General features: G+C 36.9%; 1 protein-coding gene across 2 annotated transcripts in view; it reads left to right on the top strand.

Moving 5' to 3' along the window:
- EIF2AK3 (eukaryotic translation initiation factor 2-alpha kinase 3) overlaps positions 1–12,510 on the top strand; it is a 79,100-nt gene that overhangs the window by 28,122 nt on the left and 38,468 nt on the right. For both annotated transcript variants that reach the window (XM_012644258.1, XM_012644260.1), the window contains exon 3: positions 11,742–11,936. In XM_012644258.1, the coding sequence (XP_012499712.1) occupies positions 11,742–11,936 (195 nt within the window). The remainder of the gene's footprint in view (positions 1–11,741; positions 11,937–12,510) is intronic.

The raw sequence follows: 12,510 nt of genomic DNA on the forward strand, positions 1-12,510 counted from the left end.
ATTCTCACTGTGTAGCAATTAATATACTTATTAATCTAATGAAGAGAAGCTGAAGGATAAGGATTCAATAGACTATATAATAATTTTTAAGTTATTATTGATAGAGAAATTGATTATGGATCCCATGTACTTTTTCTGGAATAACAAAAAAGCAGCACAAGAACTTTTTAGGCTGTGCGGTATTGTGGAGGAGGGACTAGGATTCGGAAGCTTCAGTTCTAGTCATGATTCTTCCATTAACTTGCTATATGAACTGGCTAAATTATTTAATCCAGTAGAGCTTTAATTCCCTTCTGTGTAAAATTACGAGATGGGACTACATCTCTAAAGATTGTTCTAAGTTCAGGAATCAGGTACAGTCAAATACATGAAACACTCAAATAAATTATCTAGAGGAATTTTTGAACTTCCCCTTTTACTATATTTCAGGATTCTTTTAAAAGTAAGCACAAATTATTAGAAATTACCATTAGGTGACTATCTCATTGCCTCCTGGCTTGCTCTGATGTTGTCCTTAACCTTTTCTGGTCCAAAAGGCATATAAAATAGTGTATTATGTTGCTTTAGTGGTGTTTTGATTATGTCAATGAAAAATAAGTTCCTGGAGGATAAGGGAGATTGACAATTCCATTTAGAACAAGTGATTTACATTATATTTAGAATCAATTGTATGCCGCAAGAAGGTTGATGTACCTTGGGACACACATCCCTTTTGTTGCTCTTTCCTATTGATGAGGTATTTACAAACTTCCTGAAAAGGATAGTGATATAAAACCAAACTAAAACCAGGAGTGTGCGTGTGTGCATGTCTGTATGCGTTTGTGCATGTCTGTGTTAGAACAAATGATGAACCCAAGGCTCACTGTTAGCTTTCACAGATGTGCCCTAGGTTCTGAGCCTAACATTTTTAACAATTAATAGTAGCTAAGAATCTTGTTTTTAATTTTCAGATGGGCCACCTGAAGTGAAATCTGATTTGTTTCCTCTAGTAGTTTATGTGTAGATTCAACCTTGAAAAACGCTAAGGAGATTTGACTGTTATTCCTTACTGATTAAAATTTTGTTTTGTAGCATATTAGCTTAGTTTTTTCTTTTGGTCTCTGGCTGGCATTTGGATCACACTTGACCAAATCTGAGTAGATATAATATCCTTGAACTGTATACTCCTTTATGTCTTGGAACACATTTATAAATACAAAGAACTTCCTTATCTTTATTTAGAATGCATATTGTCATTGTGTATATATAACTAGTTAGTTGAATACCTTTATCTTTTCTTTTATTTAGAGAAACCATATTTGTTTTCTGTTCAAATGCCCTTTTTTTCCTCTTAAAAGGAACAAACAACTCTATTATAAGTCTATACTTAGAGTTTGGGGTTTTGTTTTATTTTAGGCATGTTTCTCCCCAAGGGCGTGGCTTTCTGTTTCAGACAGGTGCAGAAACAGACAGCTATGATGCTGGCACTCTCCAGACTCCCCCCCACACCCTGTCTCAGACGGCATTCATCCTGACTAGCACAAGGGCCTTAAAAGAGGGGAGTGCCTTTGGAAAGGGTACATACACCTTTACTTATTACTAATTCGTTCACCGAGTGCATTAGTAGACCCTTTTGAGTATTGCTTTATTAAAAGAGGATCTGTAATCTCTTTCAAAGATTCTCTAACTTATCTTGAAAGTTGTCCAAGTCATTTTGCAATTTTTCATTTGTACATAAACTAGCACATTTTGAGTCTGGCTATGTCATCTAAAATGGTGGTTTATTTTAGAGTGACTGTAAATTAAGTAGCAAGCCAATATTTAAATAATTGCTTAGGTTAATTGCTTTTCTTTTAATTATAGGAATGAAACAATGCTTCGATTTAATTTTGTTTTATTAATCCCTTAGCATGGCTGAAAGCAATGCTGTGAACTAATTTATTCCAGCATGCATGTTACCAAATGAGAAACTGATTTGACGCTATTTTATAAAGAAATTGATTCTTCATGAGCATTGTTTATCTACTTCCTGATTGTATATTAATCTAGGTAAAGGCAGAAATAGTTATTAAAATCAGTATTCTTTTATCATAAACATGAGAAACAGGCTTAAAAAGCTAGTCTGGTAGTTTTCTTTTAGGCATTTTGTTTTGTGAGTTAACTAAGTGAAAAAAAAAATGAAACGATTATTATCTACTTTGTATTCCTCCACTCTTCAATATTAATTTGCAATCTTTAAAGATAATAAATACCAAATCATTTCAGGGTTTTTTCCTTCTACATTTCCTTTTAAGCCTGTCACTTGGGATGCATTCTGACTAATAACTCAGATCTGCTGACTGATCTCATTACCCCTCCTGTTAGATCATCTAATGGGGATGCCCCTTTCCTATTCTTTGAGGTATGATTCCCAGGGACCCTCGACTTTTAGCAAACAATCTTCCTTTTATTTTCAGGGAAATAAGAAAAAGTATTTCCACAGTACAATGTTTGAACATTTTTTTTTTAAGTCACAAATAGTCAATTCTGCAAGCCTGAGCAAGAGCAAGATGCTGTCTGTACAAAAAACAGAAAAATTAGCCAGGCATGGTGGTGTGTGCCTGTGGTCCCAGCTACTTAGAAGGCTGAGGCAGGAGGATTGCTTGAGCCCAGGAGTTTGAGGTTGCAGTGAGCTATGATGATGCCACTGTACTCTACCCAAGCAACAGAGTGAAACTCTGTCTCAAAAAAGAAAAAAAAAAAAGAGTCAATTCTGGCATCTGGTAGTGTAGTCCGTTGCTCATTTTGTTTAATTAAGAGTCACCACAGCCGGGCATGGTGGCTCACACCTGTAATCCTAGCCTCTGGGAGGCCAAGGTGGGAGGATCATTTGAGCTCAGGAGTTCGAAACCAGCCTGAGCAAGAGTGAGACCCCGTCTCTACTAAAAATAGAAAGAAATTAGATGGACAACTAAAAATATATAGAAAAAATTAGCCAGGCATGGGGGCTCATGCCTGTAATACTAGCACTCTGGGAAGCCGAGGTGGGAGGACTGCTTGAGGTCAGGAGTTCGAGACCAGCCTGAGCAAGAGCAAGACCCCATCTCTACTAAAAAATAGAAAAAATAAGCTGGACATGGTGGTGCACTCCTGTAGTCCCAGCTACTTGGGAGGCTGAGGCAGGAGGATTGCTCAAGCCCAGGAGTTTGAGGTTGCTGTGAGCTAGGCTGATGCCATGGGCACTCTAGCCTGGGCAACAGAGCGAGACTCTGTCTCAAAAAAAAAAAAAAAATTGGACTGGGGTAGTGAAAGGGGAAGTGGAGTGAAGTAAAGTAATGGGTTTAAGACAAGTTTAAGGAGGAAGGACTTTATGAAATTACAAGACCAAAGGAGGACTTAGTAGTAAATTAAGAACAGGTAGAACATGAATTTGTTTAGAGATGAGTTTGGAGAGACTGGGAGAATTCTCCAAGCAGAGATGCTAAGGAGGCATTTGACTTTATGGGTCTTGTGCTCACAGAGGAAAAGTCTGGGCTGAAGTTAAAATTGTCATTGTCATGGAAACTCAGAAGATCAATCAGCTTCAAAGATAGTAGGGTGAGAAGAAGACCTATGACGAAACTTTTAGAATCTAACATTTTAAAATTGAGAGAGAATGATGTGTCAGAGAAAATGGAGTGAAAAAAGTGTTTCAAAGATAGATTGATTTTCAGAGGATTTTAAGAATTTTCCTGCTTTTTATCAGAATTCCACATCTGCTACTTAGCATGAATACTTCATTAATTTCGTAAATATAAATACTTCCACAATTAGAGATAACTGTCTTATAATGCACATGCCTCCCTGAGACAGCCCTTTTATTTGTTAGAGTCTCATTGAAAGTTTCACAGCAAAAGAGAACGTCAAACCCTTTCCATTTGGATTGTAGAGGAATTAGGCGGAACTTGGAAAGGATTGGGGAAAAGGAGGAAGCCCATGGATACCCAAAGTGGTAAAAGCATTAACCAATAGTTTGGGGACCAAAAAGGCATACCTTTTAAGATAGATATGGAGAGTGATTATGAGAATCAATTGAAATAAGTTATTGTGAGAAATTGTGTAAAACAGTAAAGTGTTGGCTGCGTGCAGTGGCTCATGCCTGTAATCCTAGCACTTTGGGAGGCCGTGGCAGGAGGATCACTTGAGGCCAGCGTGAGCAAGCCCCCATCTCTACAAAAAAATAAAAAAATTAGCCAGGCGTGGTGGTGCTCACCTGTAGTCCCAGCTACTCAGGAGGCAAAGGCAGAAGGATTGCTTGGAGTTTGAGATTGCATTGAGCTATGATCATGACGTTGCACTCTAGCCCCAGGTGACAAAGCGAGACCCTGTCTGAAAAAACAAAACAAAACAGTAAAGTGTCAGTTTTTATCCAAGTTCACATAGTGAGTGAGTGAGTGGCAAAGCCAGGGCCCCAGGGAATGGGGCTGGATGAAGTGCAGTCAGCTCCCTGGGGATACCATCTTGATTTTGTAGTTAGTGTGTGTGTTGTTGCCTCACCATCTTGAATTGCAAAACTACTAGCATGGCTAGGAAGTCATTGTTCTGGGCAAAGGGGATTTCCAGATAATAAATGAGTCAACAATTCAGCACTTTCAACGGAATATTTTTCATGTATTTTACATTTTTCCGATCTCAGTGAGTTTTATCTTTTTATCAATTCCTTGGGATCATCCTTGTAAGCATCAGTTACTGAACTATCCTAGAGATGTTCCCTAGAGCTCTTGAGGTGGGGCAGAGATTTATACCCCTTTAATAAATATTCTAGAATAGTTAGTATTGTTTTCCACTGTTTTTCTTCTTGGTGGATGTTTATTCTTCCTCATATCTGTACTTGGTGAGCCTGGCATCTTGCCACACTCTTTTCCTTCCTCTTTTTCTTCCCCCCTCTTCTCCTTTTTAAATCTTATTGCTTCTTAGCTTGTACATGAAACTTGGCTTTTGTGACTATCAGGGTCATTGTGTTTCTTTTCCCTCTTTCCTGGTTAGGGAACATACTGGTCTCATTAAGTCTCCTGAGGCATTTAAAATTTTCAATCTTATTGTGGATGAGTTACTTCTGGATACAACTTTTGGGATTTGAGAGTGTTTAATGTCTGAGTTACTAATTGAGAAAATGCTAGTGTATGTTAATCTGGCTTCTAAAGCCAAATGAGGGAGAGTTCTTTATACAAAAATTCTAGCTAATAAATGCAGAAAGAATGGTTAAATTAGAAATCACTATTTTATTCTCCTTATTGAAATAGTAGGTCATCGAGTATTGCTAAAATGGTGAAAAGTTGATGGGACACTTTAAAGGGAGGGATCAGGCTGACTCCCTCAAATCCACTGATTGAGAGTAAAATCATTAAAAGTGAGGCAACAAAACACTGTGTGCCTCCTAATATGACATAATACAGGGATCAGCAAACTTTGTCTGTAAAGGGCCAGCTAGTAAATATCTTAGGCTTTGAGGGCCATATGGTCTCTAGTTGCAGCTAAAAAGCAGTCACAGACAGTATGTAAATGAATGAGTGTGCGGCTGTGTTCTGATAGAACTTCACTTACGAAAATAGGCATCATCAGGCTGGATTTGGCCCATGGGCTGTAGTTTGTAGACCCCTAATATGATAGGAAGTACATAGCACCAGATATGAAGTATTCCTATCAAAAAAGTTGAACCTGCATCAGATCAAAGCTCCAAGTCTAATCATATTTTCCAGGAAATACGAGCGTTAAATGATGTGCAAAATCCTGATTGTGGGACATTCTATCTAGGACAGATAATCTGATGTCTGAAGTAAATCAATGCATGAAAAAGGGGATGAAATGGGCTGTTATGGGGGAAAAAGAATCAAATGTAATATGTAGACTTGGAATTATATCTCATCATAAAGTAGGTCTTTGAAATAATCAGGGAAATTTGAAGAGTATGATAGATGATTTTACTCTAATACACAAGTATGTAGTGGGTAAGTGGAGATAGATGAAACAATTGGCAAAATGTTGATAATTATTGAAACTGGATGATAGATACTTGGGCATTTATAATATTACATTTATTATATAATGATAACAATCATCTTTATATTTTGTATGTTTGAAATTTTCGTAGTAAGTTAAAATAAAGTCGAACGTACCACCAAAAAGTGTGTGTATCATGGGGACGGGAAGGTTGGCTGCATAGAAAAATAGCGAAGAATCGAATGAAAAAATATTTTTTATATAATTAAGGGAATTTTTGTTTTTTATTGCTGGGAGTATTCATTTTAGTAGTAGTACTTCCTTTATTTTCTCAATCGAGAGTTATTATTTTCACATTTTAATTTCAGATAGGAGTCCTTAATTACATGTGCCACTGGTATTCATTATGCCATTTAGATTTTGTTCAGAAACCAAAACTGAATTACTTCACTAAACTGCTTTGTGATTACACAGATGAAGACTCCGGCTTGATTATTGATACTGAGTTTATTAGCCATAACAAATTTTATTTTATAATTACGAACAGGGGAAAACAAATAGAGGAAATAAACACAAGATGACAAGAATTTATACTTTTTAAAATGACTGAAGGGAGAAAGCTAGTCACTACTCAATTAGTTTAAGATGCAGAGCAGCGAATCAGAACAAATAGCAGCTTACACGGACAAATCAATGGAATGTGAAAATACATCACCGTAACCTACATTTTTTTCTACCAAGAGATTTGCAGCTGACTATCCGGGTGACTCATTCCTATGCTTAGGGGGTGAGGTAATGCTATTGTGAGGGGTGATGTCATCTCTTTACCTGAACTGCATGCATATATCTATCACTTCTCAGGCTATCAAGGAAAAGCTCCATCTGCTTTCACATATGCAGCCTGAAAGACTTGACAGAGATTGGCAGAAAGGTCATCAGCAATATGTATGACTCATCAGCAGCCAATTAGTGAAGTGCAGCTATTTAAAAGTGAACTTTTAAAATCACAATCCAGAAATATGTCATGATGATTCAGTATTGAATCATAATGCTTTTTTGTTGTTGTTTTGTGTTTTGCACTTACTGAGTTAATGCTATTGAAGATTTAACTTTGAAAATAAGGCAATTTTCTTAGTATGATCAATCATATCAAATCATCTTGGTTGTTGAAACCATATTTTTAATTGAAGAGAGAGAAGTTTTCTTTTACTTTTGGAGGTGCATAGAGCATCCTTAAAGCAAAAATGAATTTTAGTTTATGTTAGTTTGACAGTTGCTTTTTGCACTTAGGAGCCATTGTGTTCCCTAAGGACCTACTGCTGCTTTAGGACAAAAGAAGCAGTTAATGGAAGAGGAAACAAGTCAAAATAAATGCTGTCTGTTTACTACAGACCCACTAACTTCTCTTCCTCTTTCTTTTAGTGATGCACACCTGCTTTCCCTGTTTGTACTTTAAGCTGATACTATTGTTGAGATGACCGGACAATTGAAATACCTACTTTTTAACTTTAACATAATTCAAATCTACTGTTAATAGAATATAGAATACCTAGCATAATATGGAAGGTAGAAAACAGTAAATACTTGATTTTCTATCTGATATATAACTCAAAATGTGAGATAATATTGACTAAATACATATTGTCATTGTATTAATAGGTTATGCATATTGTGACCTAAATTTGTTCTAACGGCAACTTCAAGTTGGACATTCTACAAAAGATAAAAAGAAAAGTTTTAATTTTTTGAAAATAAAATCTGTTATCTGTTATCAAGAAATAGAAAACAGGAAAGAATAAAATGGTAATGATAAAACTCTAAGGTAATATTGAGTGGGATATACAAGGACTGTCTGGAAAGTATCCAGCCATGTAATATGAAAAATTATGAAAATTATGGCTGGATACTTTCCAGACAGCCCTTGTATACCAATGTCATTTGAGACTTTTTTAAAAATCAAATGTTTTTTGATAAAGAGTGATAGTTGGAAATCTTTAAGTGTCCAGAATTATGGTGAACATTCAACTTAATGATATAGTCTTCTGAGTTTAATTATAGAGCTCATGCAAGGCTCTTGATTATCTTTCTTTTCTTTTAACCTCTTACTTGGAAATAATTTCAAGCTACAAAATAAATGTTAATAATAATCAAACTGCACAAATAAAAGTGGTACCAAAAAACCCTTATACCCAGATTTTACCTACACCAACCTGGTCATTTGCATTGTCATTTAAATGTGCTTGCCTGTGTTCTTTTGCTCACTATTTTGCCCTCTCTTCTCCCCACCCCTCAAAAAAAGTGTATTTGAGGATAAGTTAAATATCGATCATGGCCGTTTCCTCCTAAATACATCCATGTGTATTTCTTAATAGAGATATTCTCTTACATAATCACAGAACAGTTATTAACGTCATCAGTTTATATTGATACAATACTTTATCATCCATATTTGAGTTTTGTCAGTTGAGCTAATAATATCCTTTCTAGCATCCTCCACCCCTGGTGTAGCATCTAGTCTAGGGTCAGGTGTTGCATTTGTTTGTCATGTTAGCCTCTTTTAATCTGGAATTTTTTTTCACAGCCTTTCCTTGTCTTTTATGACATTGACAGTTTTGAAGAATACGGTCTCTCCATCCTTTTATTTTTTAAAAAAACTGAAATTTCCTCACTTTGTGCTTGTCTGATGTTTCTTTGTGAGGAGATTCAGGTTGTGCATTCTTGGCTGGAATACTACATAGGTAATGTGTCCTCTCTCAGGGTATCACATCTAACACTCACTGGTGATTTTAATTTTGATCACCCAATCAAGGCATTATCTAAGTTCTCCAGTATATAATTACTATTTTGTTCCTTTTTAAAAAATTTCTTGTAACTAATAAGTAGTCTGTAGGGAGACACTTTAAGACCATGCAAATAGCCTCCTCTTTATCAGAATTTCCACCTATTTAGCACAATTGCTGATTCTTGTCTGATCTAGTCTTTACTATAATGGTTACAAAAATGCTAATTTTTCCAACCCTAGCCCTCTCCTCTCCCCCATATATTATTTTATCCATTTGTATAGATTGATGAATTCCTATTTTTTTAATTCAGTACCATTATTTTAGTGCTTAAATTGTCCCAGATTTGGCCAGTAGTACGCCCCTATCCTTTTTGAGCACATCCTTACTCTTTGGAATAATAAGACAGTAAAGGCTTATCTTGTATCCACCTTGCCCCAGCCCTGGAATCAACCATTTCTCCAAGGGGCCCTGGTTCTTTTTAGTGGGGAATGGAATTAGATAACAGAATCTGGGCACCAGGTGTGAGTGCACTACTTTAACAGCCAATGTATAAACATTAGCATACCTGGTAAATATTTCTTAGAAATAAATAAATAAACAATTTTTGGGAATGTGATAGTGTCTCAGCTTATAGTTATAGCAAAAAGTAAAGTACAGTATTAAGGAATGGGAAGATTTTTGTCAGCAAACTTATACTGCCAAAATTTTCTTGGATTTCAAAGCAAAGACATAAATGATGCTATGAACCCCACACATAGGATTTCAGTGTGTGGAGTTGGTGTAGGAGAGTGTTCCAAGGAGAAGAATGACCTTGACAATGACATAACTGAACAATAGCAGTGACATTAAATGTTATGTTGAAGTAACCACGCCTGCTTTCTACCCATGTGGGGAAAAGTAAAAGATGGGGGTGAAAAGGTTGTTTGAGGTCAGAGTTAGAGGACTTTGAATGTCCTCCATAGGATTTTGGATTTTTTGGATTTGGGGTCTTTAATAAGAAGATAATAGAGAGCTGTTGAAGATTTTTGAATAGTGTCATAACAAGCTTAACTCCGATTAAGGGAATTAATCTAGAAGATACATAGAGCTTAGGTTGAGGAAATTTCCAGTTAAGAATTGTAAAGAGGCTATTATACCAGTTCAGGCATGAAATAATAAGGATTTGAACTAGAAAACGAGAGAAAGAGTGAATTAGAATAATAATTTTTTTTTTCTGAGACAGAATCTCACTTTGTTGCCTGGGCTAGAGTGAGTGCTGTGGCATCAGCCTAGCTCACAGCAACCTCAAACTCCTGGGCTCAAGCAATCCTCCTGCCTCAGCCTCCCAAGTAGCTGGGACTACAGGCATGCGCCACCATGCCCGGCTAATTTTTTCTATATATTTTTAGTTGTCCAGCTAATTTCTATTTTTAGTAGAGATGGGGTCTTGCTCTTGCTCAGGCTGGTCTCGAACTCCTGACCTTTGAGGGATCCACCCGCCTCGGCCTCCCAGAGTGCTAGGATTACAGGCGTGAGCCACCGCACCTGGCCTAGAATAGTAATTTTTAACCTATCATTCAGAACCCCAGAGTTTGGGGCAAAGGGGAGAGTGTATGAGTTGAACACCTACTTGGAACTCTCAGTGACTGTATGGGAGTTTTCAAGTAAGTATCCCGTTAAAGAAAGCATTGTGCTACTTAAGGAACAAAAGAGTGTGCAGAGAAATCTTGTTTTAAAAAAAAGCTAGGACCAACATTTGTTTGGAGTTTTTTTTAAACTCATACCGGTTTCATATTGCCTTTTCCCAAAGTTTTGAGCCCAGATGATCAGGAAGAGAGTTTTGTCATTAATTAAAGTAGATCAAGTTCTATGTTTTCTTAATGCCAAAGGTCAGTGTCACAAAGACATATACTAAAACTCTTATTCAAGAGACAAGATGTTTTTGGCCAAAAACCTTGGAATCACCCTGGACTACTTTCTTTGGCTCATGCCATACAGGAACTCCACTATGTAATCCTTTTTAGTATTACCCTCCAATTATATACCAAACCTGACCTCCTTTAGCACCTCCACTGCTATCGACTAATCTCTTGCCTGCTCACCCTGCCTCCACCCTTGCCTCTCAGCCTGTTCACTTTCCTTGTGGTTTCTCAAACGTGATGGGGATGCTTCCACCGAAGGGCCTTTGCAAATCTTTGCAAAGTTTGACTAACTCTCTTATGTTGAGGTCTTTGCTCAAATGTTACTTTCTCAGTGGTTCTACCCTGAGTTCTTTATTGATAAACTCCTCTCCACCCCACGAATATTTTCCAGTCCTCCTTTATCTGTTTCCGTTTTTTTCCCTATGGCATTTATCACCTAACATACTATATTTCTTATTTATTATCTTACTCGTCTCCCAACACCATTGTTTAAGCTCCACATGGGTAGTGATTTTTTTGTGTGTTCATTTAGCTCGCTGATCTATCCTAACCACCAGAATGTGCCTGGCCCATAGTTAGGCCCTTGTTAAAGAGGGAAGGGCAACCAAGAACATAAACCACTAACCTTAGTTACCAGGCTTCTACCTAATAGCAGATTTGAGAAAGCAAATAAAAGAAGGGATGTGATACTGGTTGAATCAACATCTCCAAACCTATGTTCTTTGGATTGGAATCTATGATGGTAATTGGCCTGGATGAAAGAGGCCTAGATTCTGTACTAGAAAATCATATTTTACATTGACATATCAATATCTATAAAAAGTCCTGTAGTAAGTAACCTTTTCTTGACCTCATTTGATCATAAAACTCTATTTTGATAACTCATCTATCACCCTCTTGGCCCACAGCAAACAAAGTCTGAGAAAAACTTTACTGGAGTATTATGTATGGGCCCTGGCAGCGATTGGCAGTTCTTTTAAATTACTTTTGGTCGATGGACTGTGCTGCTTCATGTGCTACTTAGGACGAGGCTGGAGTATATCAGGCTCAAGACTCCAGCTCTTAATTACTACTCTTCTTTTAAAGTCATTACCCTTTTAAAAGTCAGCTTCTGTTTTAGGCATTTGGGAATAAGATGATTATTCCTTCCCTGGATGGAGACCTCTTCCAGTGGGACCGAGACCGTGAGAGCATGGAAACAGTTCCTTTCACAGTTGAATCACTTCTTGAATCTTCTTATAAATTTGGAGATGACGTTGTTTTGGTTGGAGGAAAATCTCTCACTACATATGGACTCAGTGCTTATAGTGGGAAGGTGAGTGAAAACGTTGAATTTATTCAGGGGAGATCAGAATAAATTGGGGGTAGAAGAAATAATTTCTTTTGGAGCATAATTCACAATTAGAATGTAGAATCAACAATGTAGAATCAACCTAAGTGCCCATCAACTGATGAGTGGATAAAAAAAATGTGGTGTGTGTTTGTGTATATATTAGAGGTATTTATTATATATAGATACACATAAACACACACACATACACACACAAACACACACACCATGGAGTACTTCTCAGCCATAAAAAGAAATGACATAATGTCTTTTGCAGCAAATTGGATGGAACTGGAGACCATTATCCTAAGTGAAGTATCTCAGGAATGGAAAAACAAATAATATATGTTCTCACTTACAAGTGGGAGCTTAAATGAGGGATATATATATAGTCATAAAGAGGTGTAATGAAAACTAAGAAGGGTGGAGAGTGGGAGAGGAGTGAGGGATAAAAATCTACCTGTGGTTACAATATGCACTGTCCTGGTGATGGATACACTGAAAGCCCTGACTTCAGCATGGTACAATTCATCCATTTAACAAAAAAACACTTGTACTT

This window comes from Propithecus coquereli, unplaced genomic scaffold (assembly GCF_000956105.1).
Source record: "Propithecus coquereli isolate 6110/MARCELLA unplaced genomic scaffold, Pcoq_1.0 Scaffold208, whole genome shotgun sequence".
NCBI lineage: Eukaryota > Metazoa > Chordata > Mammalia > Primates > Indriidae > Propithecus > Propithecus coquereli.